Consider the following 19,115-nt stretch of genomic DNA (forward strand, 5'->3'; position numbering starts at 1 on the left):
TAGACAGTCAAATAGTTACCAACCATGAATTTCTTAACAGCAGTAATACATCATTATGTTAAATTCACATGTCATCTTCAAGAAGACTTGAAATGCAGTCCCTCTCATTAAAAGGTAAAGGGACCCCTGACCGTTAAGTCGAGTCGCGGACAACTCTGGGGTTGCCGTGCTCATCTCGCTTTACTGGCTGAGGGACCCGGCGTTTGTCCGCAGACAGTTTATCCGGGTCATGTGGCCAGCATGACTAAGCCTCTTCTGGCAAACCAGAGCAGCGCACGGAAACACTGTTTATCTTCCCGCTAGAGCGGTAGCTATTTATCTACTTGCACTTTGACGTGCTTTCGAACTGCTAGGTTGGCAGGAGCTGGGACTGAGCAATGGGAGCTCACCCCGTCACGGGGATTCGAAAAGAAGCTTGCTATTGTTCCAGAAGTCTGGAATCCTCAGGCAGAGGGTGCCCAGCCCTAAGTGAAAATTATTCTCATGTGGGTTCTGCCAGCTGTCAGGATAGAGTGTCACATCTTGCCCCTGCTTTTTCTATCTGACAACCCAGTTATGCAGTTAAATCTGGACTACCATTTAATATATGCATTCTTGACTTTTTGCAATTCTTTACGATGTTTGACCCATGAAAAAGGCATAGCGAGACAGCTATCAATGTGGCATTTTAACACAGCAAAGTGTTGTTCTAATAGCAATTGCATATCTGAAAAGCACTAACAGTTTTATAATTAACACTTACATAGGATAAAACAGTTACTCATCTTAAAGAAGAATAGTGATGATGCAGAATGTGTGATATTCTTATGTTTTGACACCATTAGTGTACACAGCGTTTCAGAGGAGCAAAATAATAATTATCTGAGTAGTTTTGCAGGTTGCTTGATAGATAGCCAGAAAATCATGTGTTCTGTGGCCCCAAGAAAATAATGCTCACACCCTTTCATAGATGGTTGGCATGGTTATAGTTACTTTCGTGTGGTATAGTCATTGGTTCAGGGCCATTGAATATAGTAACATGCAGGAGAGGAGCTATGATATAACTTGATCCCCCAATGAAGGAAGCTTGGAAACAACCACATTTAAAATTTCTTGGATGTTTAATTTTTTGAGGTCACTTCTTGACTGAACAAAACTATGGACTGATTCTCAACCATCTCTCTCTCTCTCTCTCTCTCTCTCTCTCTCTCTCTCTCTCTCTCCCCCCCCCCCCCCCAGGTTTGGTGTGTGTTATTTTGATTTAAAAGTCTGTAGTCTAGTGAACAATTTTGGCTAAGTAATGTTGCTTTTTTACTTGTTTGCAATTCCAGAGAAGGCTTGAAAAGCCTGGGTCTCGCTTTTTATTCCTTGTTGCTACGTTAAGTTGGCGGTGGGTCTAAGTGCTTTGTAGCTAGATACCCCATATTCTGCCTTTACTGTTCAAAGAAAAAGACATCTAGGTGCCTTCTATAATTTACTTTTTATAGGAGCAAGGTGACAGAAATATTTGGGTTGCTTCTGCATGCTAGATCAGAAAGAGCTTCCATCTGGTTCAACATTCTGCTTCCAACAGTGGCAAACTAGATGCTTGCAGGCAGTGGCACAAAGGCAGTAACTCTCTGTTATGTCACCAGCATTTGCCATTCATTAACATAACAGCATCTGAAAATGGAGGTTCTGTTTAGCTTTAATAGCAGCACTAAATAGACCCTTAAGAAAAAGAGTCCTGCTGGATCAGATAGAGGGTCCGTTTATTTCCCACAGTGGCTAACTAGCGCTTTGGGAAATTCACAGAAGGCAGATCTAAAATGGTGACTGTGACCACATTCTATAGTAATGAACACCATAGTTTTGTTACGGAAATGACATGTGGGGAGCACATCTTTAAAGTTATTTCAGTGTTACAAATATTATGCCTGAATGTATCCTTTCGACTTGACAGCTCAGGGAAGATACTTAGCTTTATAAATTTATAGAAAATCCATACTTTAACCAACTCTCCTCATTCCAACACCATTTTAACCATTAAAGAAAGGTGAATTTGGGCTCCACCTCCCCCAGTGAACCAAGAAGCAGGAAGTCACTTAAGCAGCAGGAACAGGGCATCCTGCCATAATTCCCCAAGTGTGAGACAGGGCCCCCAACCCAGGGAGTGACCAAAGGGGACACAATAGATGTCTACAGAAGCAGTTTAGCAAGTCAGGTGTTCTGAAGGCCCATCTCCAGACAAGTCTCCTGAGGGCAAGGATATGTAAGGAGTTTTATTGTTCTTTCGGTGATGGGTCCTTAAGAGGTGTTGGGAAAGGTGTCTGATAAAGTAACCTAATGTTGAACTTCTGTAACCCTTGTATACCCCTCCCATTTGTGACATGCTAGTGATTTAGTGATGAAGTATCAATAATGCCTCTCAAAGTGTATTCTGGGGGAAAGAGGGAATTTTTAAAAGAGGATGTCACCCCATGCTGGGGGTTCTTACTCCTTTGGGCGCCTGTTGCGCAACAATAAAGACCATGGTCTACTGACTGCTGTTTTGCTCCAAATTACTTGGCTGGAACTTTCGTCTTTTACTGACCACGTAGACCCATGGGGGACTTGCACCCCGACAAGCTGGGCTGTTGAGTAGTCTCTCACCCCAGAATTTTTTTCCCTTTAACAGTCTTAATAGCTAGAATTTGGCACCAGTGATTTCATAGGTTGTTGTACTAACAACATGCAAATGCTTGTTTTTCAGACGACGCCTAGCAGAGCGCCAGTGGGCAATGGAAAGAGCGGCCATTATATGTCGATGGACATGGCTGCAGGCTCAGGTTTCTGACTTGGAATATCGTATAAGGCAGCAGACTGATGTTTACAAGCAGCTCCGTGCCAATAAGGTAGGCCAGCTTTCTTCTTTTGAGAAGTATCTCATTCTCTAACCTCTTATTCAGGAACTATACCAAGGTTTGGATCACAGTTTATTTTGGGAGTTCAGGAGCAGGTTGACTATGATGTAGTTAATGCACGCTATAAGGTAAGGCCCTCACTGTGGTATAATAGAGCTGCAAGTTGCAGCTGGGCTTTGTGGCTAGCTGTTATTATTTTTTAGCCTGTTGTGAGGTCCAATTCCGCCTCAGGTCTTCCTGCAACTGTTTTTTTAAAGCAATCAGAATTATGTTAATAACATGTCAGCTGCAACTGGGCACATGGAATATTTCTACACTGGTGTTGAAGAAGTGGACAACACGGGACATTTAGAAAACTGTCTGAGCCCTGGTGAAACAAACAGTGGTGGTTATCTGGGTCAGTCTGCTTCTGTCTGGGACCTGATTAAGGGCATTTACTGGCTGCAGCTCTTTTGCGCTAACAGGCAAAGCTACAGGAAGTTTATCTAAAAGCAGATATCCTGCATGCCCCCTACTGCTACCAAACATTTTTGCTTATGGAAGATTTAGGGAGGCAGGAAGGGAAAGATCTTGAGTGAATAAAAATCTGTCAACTGTGCAATCCTTCATGTGCATGGATTAGCAAAATATTAGGGGCACTGCAGCCAAACAGCTTTGTAAGTCCCAGCCCCATTTTTGCTATCTTTGGTGAATAATAAACAAATATAAAGTAATTCAGTAGTAGTAGTAACAATAATAATTTATATGCCACTGGGTTTCCTCAAAAAATAGCAAAAGAACAATACAACATCACACACTAAAAACTTCCCTGAACAGGCTGCCTTTCAGATGTCTTAAAAATCACACGTGAATAATGTCCTTTTTTATTCTTTAGGGCCCTGTTGTCTTGGGTGATCTCCAGCACGAGGATGTGATGAGACAACAGAGTCGTCTAGGTTCTGCAGCTGTGGTGAACTCCAGGAAAAATAAAATACTGCCGCCACCCTCCTCCCACCTGAAGGTGCCTACTGGGGACAGGCAGTGTGACTTGTCTCCCTGTATCCCTTCCTACCTCCTGCAGAATGCAGAGAAACAGGTCAGTGTATAAACTGTGGCAGTAGACTCCTTTTGTGCAAAGATATTGATTAACAATGTGTGTTCCAGTCTTTAAAATCTGCATTGCCTTGGATTGAGGCTTGAAATAACTCATGTGCTTGATTGATGGGTGTCTAGAAATGTAATGCGGTTTTTTAAAAAAAAATCCTGTAGATGTACAGGGTGAGTATAAGTGACTAAATTGGTGCTGGTTTCTAATGAAAGCAGGATTAGGATTTCCACCCCACACCTGCATTAGAAAAATTGCTAAAAAGTCTTGGTGGATACTGTATTCACAAACAACTTCTCTTCATTCATCTGGCCTTCCTTTTACCAGATATTATGTCCCAGATAAAACAGAAATGGAATCTTAAGTTTTATTTGTGATATAGTCCCCTGGGAGTGTTTTTGAAAGGGCTTACATGGGTGAGGCTCCTGGGAAATTTTGCTCTTGACCTTGGAGGAGGCAGATTTAAATTTGTGTTCTTGGTGGAGGGGCTGCATAGAGTGGGGGTCTGCTTCTCTTGCTAAATACAATAAAAAGGATATAATTATAAAAGAGTTCTGGACAAACAGTGATAGATTTCATCTTAAGAGGCTTTCCCCCAATGGCATCTTTAAAACAGATTTTATACCTTTACAAAGTGTGTAAAGCCTGCTGCTTTTGTAATAATATGGTGACTACTTTTTAAAAGCAGTGAAACGAAGGCTGAGAAACTTGTCCCAGGACAACTCATAAATAGGAGACTGAACTGGGGTTTGAACTAAGAAGTAACAGTTTTCCCAATAACTTACACTGTTCTTTCCATACTGTATTAGCTTTCTGGGGAATGGTAGGTATTCTCTTATAGCTCCTGAGCACATGATATCCAGAGTTTACCTCATTTCTTCTGGGACATCTTTTGATAGTCACTGATTTTCACCATGTGCTCATTTTTCATTTGGATTTCTCAGCTGCAGTGCCTGATGGCTTTAGGGATCCTGGTAATTCTGTTTGTCTAATTGCCTTTATTGCTCTTGCCCTGCAAACTTCCAGTTCTTTCTCATTCATCCTGCCATATCTTGCACAGAGACCTAGAATTCTTTATGCTTGATGGCTTTTCTCAAAAAAAAATTGTATTTCTCCTTTCAAGTTATCTTGTTACTGATTATCTGTCAGGAGTTGAGAAAGGTAGCTTTATTTGTCATTTTAGGTGGTAGGTCTAATATGATACATAATGAATTCCTGTTCACAAGTTAAGATAGAATGAATTGATCCTGGTATCTGAGCAATTGGGAGTAAAATGCTTGATTTGCACAGCCCTCTGTAAACCTAGTTGTCTGTAGTGAGATCTTCTTCTGAGCACATACTGCTAGGTGAAATAGTGAAAGTTCTTCCATAGTTTTGTGGAAGCTGTTCGCATGACTGAAACATGTCTTCATGCATTGGCAGTGGCTGTCATGGTGGTTTGCTTCTGGAAGAACAAGTCTTGTCAAGAAATGGGTGGGAATACTCCAAGAAATAAAGAGGGCTTCTGCTCCATTTTTCATGGAAAAAGTGGTTCAGGAGTAGTGGGGGACTGTCACACTGATGCTGAGACCTTATGTTGAATTGAGGCTCATGCAGATGATTCCTTGAAGTGATCCAAATTCCTGGCTGGCTGTTAACAAATTCTCCCAGTGATGAGGAATCTCCGTGGATTTCCCAGAGCGGATCTTCTAATCTTAATTTCACTGATATGTTGATAAGTGTATTCTAAAGAGCCATTCTTTGGGGCCTCTTTGAACTTAACATGCTGTTCCCACAGGGCAGAGTGAGGGTTTTTATTGTTCAGGCTTTGTATGCAGTATGCTTTTGCTACTCAAGTGTTGTGTGTTTGGGCTTTGGTTTTAAGGAGGAGTCTCCTCTCCTGATGGGGTGGGAGGGTAGAATGAAGGATGTGTGTCAACCTTGGGAAACAGATGCTGGAAATCCTGTCCTGGCTGATTTGCTGGTATTTGAACTGTCACCAGACACACTCTTTTCCCTTTTCTCTTCCTCCCTCTATCCCTTCCATTTGCTCCTGCATTCATGTTTTTCTCTGCAAAATTTTAGACCAATCCTGTGCATGCCTACTTAGAAGCAAGTTCTGTTATTTCAGCTTAGCTTACTTGCAAATATGGTTGCCTAAAATGTAAAAACAGATAAACAACACTCAGGATGCCAAATTCAGGGGTGCAGCAAATGCCTGGAGCCATAGAAACACATGGCCCTGATTACAGCTTTCCTGAAAATATTCACTGAGGTTTTTGTGTTTCCTGTTAAGTGACTGTTAGTGCATCTTCCCTACAGCAAGACCTCTTTTCTTCAATGCTAAAATGAATAACTAAGCTTCCTGTTAATGAGTAGCTTAGCTGTCTTCTTAAGTGAAGGTAGCAAATCTGAAGTTGGGACTACCTGATGTTGAAAGTGACCTGATTTTAAATATTCTTTGAGATAAATTTTCTGACAGCTTTTGGCATGACATTTATGGCAGGTGTGTTGGGTTTGTTGTGTGTTTCAGAGTCTCATTCTCAAAGAGCTTACGACGTAGTATGTTGGAAATTACCAAATACGTTAAGCACCATAACGATGAGAGCTGAAATCTTGAGAAGTTTCTTAAAATGTTATGTGCCATTCCTGCATCATAGGATTGTAGCTGTAGAGGATAATTGGATTACTTCCCTCTTTACTGGCATTTTTTGTTGAAATCTAATCATTAATGAGAGGAAGGAAATGCTCAGGTCTTATTTTTAGTTTGTGGGTGAAATTTAAAGGCAGCTTTTATGGTTTAAATTGGAGTCTGAGGGTGTATTCATGGATCTTTCGAATGCAGATATATGGAAAGAGGCACGAATGGTTCTGGATTAACCCTACTGAGATGGCAAACTACTTTGCACTTTGTTAAATTCCTGCTTTTGTGTTGTTTTTTTCCTCTTCCTGCTTCCAGAGCACAAAACAAATGAGTCTTCTGATTCATTCTGTCACAAGACTTACTTGAGTTTGAGATTTCATTTTTCTCTTGCAGAATTCTCGCCTTGCGCAGTCTTTAAGAAACCTTGTGTGTCAAAGTCCCTCCTGTACACCCATCAATGGGTCTCCAGAGCCCCCCAAAGCCTGCACATCACCCCATCAAGTCAACGGAATAAGTAACTGGTTAGTCCTACTTTTCTTTCAGGTTGATCAGTGTGATGTTCTGGAATTTGTCTTGCTGAGTAAACATTGTGTTCTACACTGGCTCTGATTAAAAGAGAGAAAATTAATTTGGTGTTTTTGAGGTGTTTTGAAAAAAAGAATTCTGTATGGATTGTCATAATTTTAAATGTTCTTGGACCAAAATAGAATACATTGTTTAGTGAAGCTTGTTGTAAAATGCATTCAGGTCGCTTGTCTGTGGTTCCATATGTGCTGGTGTGGGAAGCAAAGGCTTTCTGTGTCTCTTCCTTCTGTACAATTTCAGTTTTGAATATAGTCACAGGAGAACTTTTGGTTGGGGAAAGATGTTTTCAGGTTCCATGTACAGTAATACCTCCGCGAACATCTGCCCTGTCGACTGTGTTATAATCCATTTTGGCAAACATCTGCAACAAACCCGGAAGTACCGGAACGGGTTGCTTCTGGGTTTGCCACTCGCGTATGTGCAGAAGCGCAAACCGCTCCGCGTGTGTGCGCAGAGTGGCGCTTTGTCGAGCATCCCTTTCATGGAGCATCCAGGGTTCCGGAACAGATCCCAGACTCAAAAGAAGGTACCACTGTAGAGCCGTCAAATGTCGCCTTTGGGCACCATACCAGCTTCTTAAGAAAAGTGACTCTTTCTTCAGAACAGATTCAATTTCATTATTGATCAAGCTTACCCCTGCGTTGCCATTTTTATTCATCACAATAGAACAAGATTCAAATTACACTTTTATACCACAATATAGTAAATACAAGCTATTGGCATCTACAGATGCCAGCATATGGAGGTCAGTCTTTAGGAATTTTATTTCTTGCTGTTCTGTCATGGCAGAGAAAGGCATTAAATTGATTGTAGGAAGTATAGGTGTTTATTTTGAGGCCTTAGCCTGAGTCTCCTGTATTACCCCACATGACCAGCTCCCTATCCTGTATCTACACTTTTTCTTTATCAAATACTTGCAAGGCAGGGGTGCGTTATTCCTCTGAGAGTCCCCTGGGTGCAATGCCTATGGTTCACATGCAAAGAGTAGTAGTGACTCCTTGCAAGAGAACGTCTTGCTGTCCTTAATTGGGTTGAATCTAACCAAGTCATTACACAAGCAGATATACTTCAATTCGTGCAACCGATCTTCCCCTCCACACTGCCCCCAAATATGCTCTAGAGTAGGACCGGGCAATATATCAATAGATTGTTTTATACCGCTATCGAGAGCAAATCAGGATAACCATTTTTTAAAAAAATTACCTGGCAATGTACCATGAATCGGGTGTGTGCTTTTGTCGGATAGTCAAATAGCACGATACTGCAAAAACTGGGAATCCGATTGTTGTAAACAAAAATCTGCTCTTTTCCCTTATGGGGTATCCAAGAGCCCATATAGAGTTCTTTTTTTATATATATAAGATATTTATTAAAATTTTCAAGATATTACAAAAGAAAAATAGAAAAAAGAAAAATACAAAATAAAAATAGTTAAAAACAACTCAATCTTTCCGTTACTTATCTTTCATTAGCTTGTTTCCTGGACCTCCTCACGCCTCCCTTTTTTGTATTCCAGTTCGGTTTGTTAGTTCAGCAAATCCTTCCCCTCTTTGTTTATCCTAGTCTTTAATCTTAAAATATTGTAACATTAAATTTTTACCTGTTAGTAATCCATTTTTCATATTCCCTTATAGTATTACAGCTAAAAACCACTTAATTTCTATCCAACATCTTTGCAGATAAATACAGTTCAAACCTTTCCCCCCTCCTCTCCTGCAATCCGGAGGGGAGATCGCTTTTCTGATGTTAGGATTTGAGTCCTTTTTCAAATGTCTTTCAAAGTTTCCGCTTACAGTCTCTTTGCTTTGATCTGTTTACAAGAAACGGAAGGCGGACTTCCTGTTTATGCCTCCCCGCTTCGGTGCCGAATTAATTGTTTTTCTCCCTTTAAGTCCAATTTTATCCTACTCACGGGTAGTTGCTTTTGAAGTCAAATTGTCCCAGGAAAAAGTCAGCGCTCTCCGATAATGGCTGTGCGGCTTCACTCCACGGAAGAAGCAGTCGACTCTCAGCACCGCGCCGCTCACCCCGTTTCGCTCCGGAGCCCGTAAATGCGTTCCTTCGCAAATTGGGGGGGCGCAAAAGGTGCCCGCCGAGTCCCACGTTCACAGGCTTCACCCGCCTGTGATTTTTGAAGGGTCCCCGCTGCGCCGCAGCGGTGCAGCCCCGATCCCGCGGAGCTGGTCCCTCAGAAAGTCAGAGGGAATCCGCCATTACCGATGGCACCAACCCGGAAGTTCGAGCCCATATAGAGTTCTTATGTAGGTTCCCTATTGGTGGGAGAAAATAACAGAGGCCAACCAGAGAATATTGAGAAGCAAAGCTGCTAGTAAACCTGATCTTTATTGATCTGTTGCAACAGGGTCTCCCCTCACATGCAGGAAAGGAGGAGGACCCAGAACCTAGGTGTGCCCACCCTTATATAGACATTTTAAATTGCCCGCCCTGGAGTCCACCACCCCCAGAAGCATCATACATACATCACAGAAGGGGTGTAGCTCAAGACCACCCCCAGACACATCATACCTACATCACGGAGGGGCGGTCTACAGCAGAAATCTGAGTGTGTTGTTTGTTTCCTGTCTGGCAGGTTACCTGTTAATGCTTACTTGATTGGATACCCTGGGGATCCTGGCCAGTCTTTTGTAATGATAAATACTGTATTTTTTGCTCTATAAGACTCACTTTTTCTCTCCTAAAAAGTGAGGGGAAATGTGTGTACGTCTTATGGAGCGAATGCAGGCTGCGCAGCCATCCCAGAAGCCAGAACAGCAAGAGGGATTGCTGCTTTCACTGCGCAGCGATCCCTCTTGCTGTTCTGGCTTCTGATATTCAGAATATTTTTTTTCTTGTTTTCCTCCTCCAAAAACTTGTGGTCTGGTGCGTCTTATAGAGCGAAAAATGCGGTACTTAGTTCCTGAGCCAGGTCACAGGCGCACCCTATTCATACACAGACATACCGTTAAGACAGGATTTGTGAAGGAAAAGACAATGGGGAGGCTTTTCCATTTTCCTTTGACCTTGCAGAGAAAACATTTGGTCAGTTTGGGAATCAAAAATGGTTTCAGGTCGGTCTTCCTGTGCTGATCTATGTCCGTGCTTGGTTGGTACATTTATGAACATTTATTATACATCTAAGACCTTAAAATTCTTATCACACGATGCTTCTTCCTGTCCTGTGCAGCTGTTGCAATTGCTAAGTGCCTTAGCTGCTCTTCCTTCCCTCCTGCAGCGGCAGTGGCAGGCTGATGCAAAAATCGCTCTTTGAGAAATCGTGTGTGCATTGCAGGGTAACTCTCTGCCGCAGCTCTCCGTATGCCTTGCCTGCCTTCTTGGCGGCAGGCAAAAACCGTCCTTGGAGATATCTGTGTGTGCAGCCTAACTCTGCCCAAGGGCTCTGTCTCCTGAGCAGGCGGAGGTGAGCAGCCTGCAAGCGGGAACTTCCCTCCCTCAGAGACCCAGGCTCTTGCTGAAAGGCAGCCCCCAGGCTGATAGGTGGCTTAGGTAGATGCATGGCTTCTGGAATCTGGAGCCTCTTTTCTCCTCCTGTTCTCCGTAAAAATATAAACTGGGGTAATGGGAAAAAGAAAGCGTAAGAGCCACTTCCCTCTTCCCCCTGCTGTGCTTGTTCATTGCAGTTAGGTGTGATTGTCTGTACCTCACTCTCTCCCCACTGCTATGTTTGTGTGCATGTGGGTTTTGTTTTTGTGAAAAAGCAGAACACTTTTTTAAAAAAATTAACACAGGCACTTTATGCTGGCAGGCGACAGGAAATGCTCTAAAGTAGCTCCCCACCACCACCCTCACTCTGCTTCCCCTGTCCCAAGCAAGCTTCCCTCTTTCCCCTGCTGTGCTTGTTGATTGTGGGTGTGCGATTGTCTGTCTGTCTGTCTCGCTGTGTGTGTGTGTGTGTGCGCGCGCGCGCGCGCGCGTCTCCCTCCCCATTCCCGTGTTTGTGTGCAGTGCATTTTGTTTTGTTTTTAAATTAACCCAGCCTCTCTTTGCTGGCAGGCAGCAGCTCCTTTTCTTAACTTTAAAGTACAGTGGTAACCTCGGGTTACATACGCTTCAGGTTACAGACTCCACTAACCCAGAAAGAGTACCTCGGGTTAAGAACTTTGCTTCAGGATGAGAACAGAAATTGTGCAGCTATGGCGCGGTGGCAGCAGGAGGCCCCATTAGCTAAAGTGGTGCTTCAGGTTAAGAACGGACCTCCAGAACGAATTAAGTACCACTGTAGTTTCCTCCGCCTCCACCATCTCCCCTGTCCCAAGGAAACTGCAAAGAAACAAACTTCATTGAAGCTCTAGCCACTTCCCTCTTTTTCCCATCTGCATGTGCTTCTTATTGGGTGTGGGTGTGCGTGCGCAAATGTCTGTGTGTCTCCCTCATTATTCTCCTCCAGACTCTCTCACTACCCTAAAACTCTTATCAATTCTCCCCTTGCCCCTTTGCTTTCTCACACATTTGTTATTATTAATGACAAATTAATATATTAACATTAATATATTCTCCAGAAATCTGTAATGTTACAATTCAAGCATGCTATTGAGTAAATTTTCATATAATTAAATGCATCAAATTTTCCTTGCGAAAATATTTATGTTTGTTTAATAATTTTAAATTCTGTAAATTTTTATCCATTCTTTCTGGTTTGGCCTGGTTTATAAAAGAAATGCAAATTCCCCTGGCACTAAAAAGATAAATTTCATTTAGGAATTTTTTGTTCTGTAAAAATTTATCCATTCCATTCTTTCTATTTTCACCTGGTTTATAAATGAAAAATAAACCGTTTAATAACTGGTGTTGCGGGATGCGAACCTTCAACTAAGACTCAGTAGTGAAATATATTTGAATATCTAAAAATGTGACAGTGATTGTGAATTGGCTTTTTTCTTGTGTAGTAATGTAATCAATTTTTTTATGAAACGTTCTTACGAATACTGTACAGTGGTACCTTGGTTCCCAAATGGCTTGGCTCCCAAACAAATCGGCTTCCGAACGTCACAAACCCGGAACAAAGTGTTCCGGTTTGCGAACGTTTTTTGGAAGCTGAACATTTGTCTCGGCTGTTGGCATTGTTTCCGGGGCCAATTAGAAGCCACGCCTTGGTTTGAGAATGTTTTGTAAGTTGAATGGACTTCCAGAACGGATTGAGTTCCTGAACCTAGATACCACTGTAAGACCTGGTCAATTACAATAACAACTTTGTAAATTATAGAGTTTTTGTTTTCTTCCCCTTCCCCCTTTACTTTGCCTTCTACGTGGGTGCTCTTTCTCTTTTATTTATGTCTCACCATGATTAGTGTACATAAAATTATTCTTCTAACTTTCAAAAACAATTTTTTAAGGAAACATTCTCTCACCTTACCTTTGATATCTATGCAACTGAATTACTTCTACAGCTTCAATTTTAGAGAAAATTGAATTTAAACATCAGTACAATTGTACTGTAACATAACAGTTTTAACAATACAGTCGTACCTTGGATTTCGAACAGCTTAGTTCACAAACAACTTGGAACTTGAACGTCACAAACCCAGAAGTAGGTGTTCTGGTTTGTGAACTTTGCTTCAGAAGCTGAACGGCCGGTGCGACTTCCACGGATTCCAGTTGGCTGCAGGACGCTCCTGCAGCCAATCAGAAGCAACGCCTTGGTTTCCAAATGTTTCGGAAGTCGAACGGACTTCTGAATTGCATTCTGTTTGAAAACCAAGGTACAGTTCTATGTTAAATAAAGGTAGGTAAAAATTTATCAGTTTTAGAGTTAGACCCCTAAGCAGTAGCAGTCGCCAGGGCATTACCACATTCACCTCTACATTGTTCCAGCCTTATTTCAAACATCATGATATATTGAAATATCACGATGTTTAGCTGGTGATAATGTAGAAAAATTCCATTGTGCTTGTGGCAGACGCTTGTGCAATGGCTTAGTTGGATCCAACCCATTGTTCCCCAGTGCCTGAGTGGTGGCTTTGTGTTTGCACTGGACCTGGTTCAGACTTGCAATTAAAACTTGTTGCATGCTTGGAATCTGAAGAATCACTTCAAATCTCTTTCCGTATTTTTGTTACGGTTCATCTTACCTTGGGCATCATTTTATTCTTTCTTGTTGATTTTGGAACTTTCAAAATTTTGTAGAAAGGATTCTTTCTTAGTTCTCTCCAACCCTCCCCACCCCACTCTACTATTGCTGAATATTTGAGGCTGACCTGAAGTCAAGGAATTACAGTGGTACCTTGGTTTGCATATGTCTTGGTTTGCATACGTTTTGGATTACAATCACGTCAAATCCGGAAGTGCATATCCCGGTTTGCAACCTTTTTTTGGAATACAACCCATTTTTATTTTTATTTTTTTGATTATGAACTAATTTTTTTGGAAGGCCCCATTGGCAAAAGCGCGCCTTGGGTTACAACCTGTTTTGGTTTACAAACGGACCTCCAGAACGTATTATGGTTGTAAACCAAGGTACCACTGTACAGAGCAATGGTCTTAGGGTCATGTTGTGGCAATGTATACTGGAAACTTTATTGAATACAAAAATCGCACCCCTCCTACTTTGATCGCATCACATTTAGAATGCTCTGAAGTGATGGGGACTGTTAATGTAACGTGATAAAAGAAGTTCCTGTGCTCCGTAATGGTATCCTACTTGCACGGCTCCCCTTGGGACATCTGGCTGGTCTTTGTGGGTAATAGGACAAGGCTGAATAAACTAATTTTGGGGGGTTATTTTGCTTTCACTAATCATAAGTAAAACTAACTCAAGTTTGTCCAAGTTCAGATGTCAAAACAAGATGTAAACAAACGTTTCCAAGCTCCTTATGGTTGTGTTGGGGGTAGTGCACGTCCAAGGTTTGCTGCAGCTCATCCTACTGCTAACCCCTGAAATGAAGCCATTTGCTGCATTCAGCTACTTGGAATGCACCCTAGTGAGCCTGACTCATGCCCCCCTCTATGCATGAAGGGAAGAGATTTAAAGCTCCTATTCTGAACAAGCTGCAATTTCCTGTCATATTAAAGCGTTTGCCTAGCATCCATTTTAATGCCATTTTGGCGCCAGACAAAAGCATTCTTCTTCTTTCAGCTTTTTAATTACTTTTAAAGTTTCAAATTGAATTTAAAATGATGTCATCTCTTCTAGCTCATTTTCAAATTCTTATGGTGATTGTGTTTTGCTTATACAGGTGGTGTTTTTAAATTTGGTATAATTGAGCCAGGGTTGAAGTTGCTTTTGTTGCTCTTTGGTTTGTTCATTTATTAATAACTGGTATCTGGATGTGTTTCACTGCTTTTAATCTGTTTTATTATATGTTGCCTAGAGGCTTTGGCATGAGGTGACTGATAAATATATCTTCCATGTGCAGGAAACCATGGCTTGTAAAAACTGAAATGAATAAGCCATTATGTCCAACCAGGATGTGAGCCTGATGTGAGATCCTTGTTCGTTTATAGAGGGTTTTATCCAACCTTGTTCCTGTACAAGCAGTTTGCACAAGCAAAGTGGACTTTCACTCATGCAGCAGGACTGCATCTTGACTCTCCTCCCCCCTGCAGTTGCCCCCCCCCCCAGCTCCAAAAGCTGCTCCAGAGATTTGGGGGATCCTCTGCAGTAGATGTGGAGAATGCACAGGGAGTAGCAGGGGAGAGGAGGCAGAAGCCTAATTGCACAAGACGGTGTAAGTTTTCTGCCTGTGGTTTGTACAAACTACTTTCTGAACTATATTCAGAAACCTTTAAATATCCTCTTCTTGCGTGCAAAGGAGGGGTGAGGGGAATGTGTGAGCCTGAGGCATGTCACTGCGCTTTACAACGAGCCATAGTTGTCAAAGATTTAAGAGATTTAAGAGATTGCAAATCTTTACATGTTGGCTGTTGCTTGGGCATTGTGATCAGTATCTTTTAATGTCTGTTGGCACCAGATAACTCATGAAATGAATGGAATGCTAAGTGGCCGGACTCCAGATTCTTGGCAAGCTCCATCCCATTCAGTTGGATCCATGCCTCTGTTCCTACTTGCTATCCCATGGACACTGATCCAGCAGGGCTCTTCTTGGTTCCTTAGGTGCTTGGTTCCTTAGGTCTCTGGTTGATGCTATGAACATGGTGTAGCAAATGCTTAGAGTATGCTTCACTGCAGCACCTGACACAAGCCTTCTTAGTTGGTTGGGTGCTCTTTGGTAATGTTCTGGACACAACTTGGGAAGCCTAGTTATCTCAACAAATGTCTAGAAAAGCCTTCCCCAACCCCCAGTTGTTACTGCACTGTAGACAAACCTGAGTCCAAGCTAGTATGGGCCAGTAGTCAGGAATGATGAATTTTAACAGGGAGAAATGTAAAGTATTGCACTTGGGCAGAAAAAATGAGAGGCAAAAATACAAGATGGGGGACACCTGGCTTGAGAGCAGTACATGTGAAAAGGATCTAGGAGTCTTGGTTGACCACAAACTTGACATGAGCCAACAGTGTGACGCGGCAGCTAAAAAAGCCAATGCAATTCTGGGCTGCATCAATAGGAGTATAGCATCTAGATCAAGGGAAGTAATAGTGCCACTGTATTCTGCTCTGGTCAGACCTCACCTGGAGTACTGTGTCCAGTTCTGGGCACCACAGTTCAAGAAGGACATTGACAAACTGGAACGTGTCCAGAGGAGGGCAACCAAAATGGTCAAAGGCCTGGAAACGATGCCTTATGAGGAACGGCTAAGGGAGCTGGGCATGTTTAGCCTGGAGAAGAGGAGGTTAAGGGGTGATATGATAGCCATGTTCAAATATATAAAAGGATGTCACATAGAGGAGGGAGAAAGGTTGTTTTCTGCTGCTCCAGAGAAGCGGACACGGAGCAATGGATCCAAACTACAAGAAAGAAGATTCCACCTAAACATTAGGAAGAACTTCCTGACAGTAAGAGCTGTTTGACAGTGGAATTTGCTGCCAAGGAGTGTGGTGGAGTCTCCTTCTTTGGAGGTCTTTAAGCAGAGGCTTGACAACCATATGTCAGGAGTGCTCTGATGGTGTTTCCTGCTTGGCAGGGGGTTGGACTCGATGGCCCTTGTGGTCTCTTCCAACTCTATGATTCTATGATTCTATGATGGCAACAATTGTCAAACGAAGATAGGGAGAATGCCAGGTTGGGGAAAGTTGGTGGAATAAGGCGTTTCAAAAAACAACAACACAATACAGCATCTTGAAACAGCCATCACTAGCTCAGCATGTGCCTTTACCATGTTTGACTAAAATGGCAAGGTGTGAAACCTCCGAATCTTCATTTTTGTACCACAGTGTTTCGGTAACCAAAAGCCTGCTTTGTCTTGCTTTGTTTTGAGTACCGTCTGTTTGCTGGCAGAAAAGATAAGAACACCTGGGCATATAAAATGCATCAACATTGCTTCCTCCTAAATGTTGGCTGTATGTGTTGTAACAGTTCTCCCTGCCTCTGCTGCACCCACCAGTTCTGTGGCTCCCTGTCCAAGGTGGGACAATGATTCCCTCCCAGGAGAAGGATTGCTTCTGTTTTGATGGGACCACTTTGCCTTAAATCGTGAAGCACATTGCTGCCTTACGTTGGACCCTGTATGGCAGGCTATAAAACAAAATAAACACAACTGTGTTTTGCCTGTCTTCTTAAGGTTTTGATTTTGAAGATGTTTAATGTTGATTAAAATGATTTAATCCCTGCTTGGCTCTCTTTGCCAGACTATTTATTTGTGGCATTCAAGGGTGTGGGTGCGTGTCAGCAAAACAATGTCCATAGCCCTTAATGGTGCCTCTGTTTTTGTTTAGATCAGGCATGTCCAACAGGTAGATCGTGATCTAATGGTAGATCATTGGACATCTCTGGGTAGATCACTGGCTCCCCCCAAAGCAGCTGAACAACATTGCATTTTTCCATGTACCCCAAAGAAATGGGGCCTTCCTCCCCCCCAAAAAAGCTCAACAGCTTTGACCTAATCACTGCCAGTTTTTAACTCTGTGAGTAGATCGCAGTCTCTTTGGAGTTGGCCACCCCTGGTTTAGATTATAAAAACATAATTGCTCACAAATATTTGGTAAAGATTAATCCTTTAATTACAAGAGGAAGGAGAGTGTTTTTCTTTCCCTCTCACCCTGTCTGCCTGGAGCTCTCGCTTTCCCTGCTCTTCTCCCACTGCTGCATTATGTTAAATGGGCGGGCCAAGAGGAGTTGGAAATGGGCTGGGTGTATGTCACTACCCTGGAACCGGGTTTGTGGTGGTTGGGTCTCCCACGCCCCAGGGTTGGAATGCATAGTTATCTGTGACTGCTATGTGGAAGGGAAACAGTTGTTTTTAAAACATGAAAGGAGTTTGGGTTTCCCCCTTTTCCTTTTCTCCCTGCCCCCTCCCTCACAGCTGCAGAAGCCAACATGGTGAAGTTTGAGGAGCCCCCCCCCCCCCCCGCAAACTGGATATTTGCTGGCGTGGGCCTCTGGGCTCTGTATATGAGCTCAGTCACCCAAACCTCTTCCCCAGGACTTGCAAACTTCACAGTGGTATGAAAAACCTATTGGGCCTTTTGTCCTAAGTGGCAGTGGATTCAGGTTGTTTGTAGAACAGGAATGTGTTTGAATGTACTGAAGCATGATGGGTTTTGCATATTCCTCTTAATATCTCTTAAGGCAATAGTATGGATGGGTGGAATATTTCCCAGAAAACTCTTAAGAAACATAAAGCTCATATTTTTCAACCTGTTTGCTTTTCTTAAAATGCATTGGATTGGATCCAAACGTGTCTTTCTGCTAGCCAAGTGCTTCTTCAGCTCGCAGAAGAGCTGCTTCCAGACTGGCAGAAGAGCATGAGAGAAATGACCCTAAACCCAGAGAGGTTGCTCCATTTGCACAACCTCTTACTTAAGACTTTGCAGAAACCCTTTTTTGAGACTTTTTCTTAAGGCCCACTAGAGTGTATTCGCCCTGTTTTTGTTATTTGCTGTTGCTCTCTGTAATTCAACTTCCTGATAGACTGTGGTTCTGCACTGTGAAAAATGGCCTCTGTTGCTGGCACGTGAGTTCACAGAGCAGAGCTAATCCATTTTCCCTTCCACTCATGGTTCTGTGGATCCACACTATTGGATTGCAGCCAAAGATTGCCTGAGCAAAAGGCTGCTCACTCAGCAAATTTGTTTCACCCCCCCTTTATATCCTTTTGAAGCATCATTCCTGAACAGTGTGGGTTGTTTCCTTCTCCTACTTCACAATTATACACTTACCGTCTTCAGGCAGGTCTCTTGACACTGGAGAGGCAGTTCAAGAGAAGAGTGATGGGACTCAAGTTTTACAAGCCTCTTTCTGCATCCAACCTATAGTTTCATAACATTACTAAGTAATGTAAATTGGTGTGACACTGGTCAGATTGAGCTGTTTCAGATGACTCTTCCTAGGAAGCATGCACACATAGCTAAATTTATATGCTTGATTTTGGGAGTGTGCTAAAATTAATGTTAACAGTTTTAAGAGTCTTCAATCCCCCCTTTAAAACTTCAAGAATTAGGGAAGTGTCTACTACTATCATGCCTTAAAATGTTTTGTTATTCCAGTAAAAATCATTTCTAGAGCTTTTAATTTTTAAAAATATAACCTTGAAAGCACATTCATTCTTTTTTAGATAATGTTTATATCCTGCCTTGCTTCCATCATGGAACCCTACGTGTTCCCAGGAAGTCTCCCATTCAAACACTGACCAGATCCACGCCTGTTTAGCTTCAGCAAGGTGGCCTCAAATCCAAACCATGCAACCAGGAACCTATTTTGCTGTGTGTGTCCCCCCCATCAGTTTTCTGGCTGATTTTTGAGAGATTTCTATAGCTTGTTAAATTAATGTGTAGTACTTCTATAGTTTCGTTTACTGCATGCATGTCAAACAAGTCATGCTAAATCAGATTCCATTTGATAAAGGGTTTTGAGAAGTTTTCTGGAAAGCCTACATCACTCTTTGAAGGGCA

At 42.4% G+C, this 19,115-nt stretch overlaps 1 protein-coding gene across 2 annotated transcripts in view; it reads left to right on the plus strand.

Annotated features, from left to right (window-relative positions):
- LOC308459033 (KAT8 regulatory NSL complex subunit 1-like) overlaps window positions 1-19,115 on the plus strand; it is a 45,688-nt gene that overhangs the window by 13,387 nt on the left and 13,186 nt on the right. For both annotated transcript variants that reach the window (XM_080974046.1, XM_080974047.1), the window contains exons 2-4: window positions 2,711-2,852; window positions 3,736-3,936; window positions 6,962-7,089. In XM_080974046.1, the coding sequence (XP_080830172.1) occupies window positions 2,711-2,852; window positions 3,736-3,936; window positions 6,962-7,089 (471 nt within the window). The remainder of the gene's footprint in view (window positions 1-2,710; window positions 2,853-3,735; window positions 3,937-6,961; window positions 7,090-19,115) is intronic.

The sequence above is a fragment of the Podarcis pityusensis genome (assembly GCF_964106645.2).
Source record: "Podarcis pityusensis genome assembly, chromosome: 12".
In the NCBI taxonomy this organism is placed as follows: domain Eukaryota; kingdom Metazoa; phylum Chordata; class Lepidosauria; order Squamata; family Lacertidae; genus Podarcis; species Podarcis pityusensis.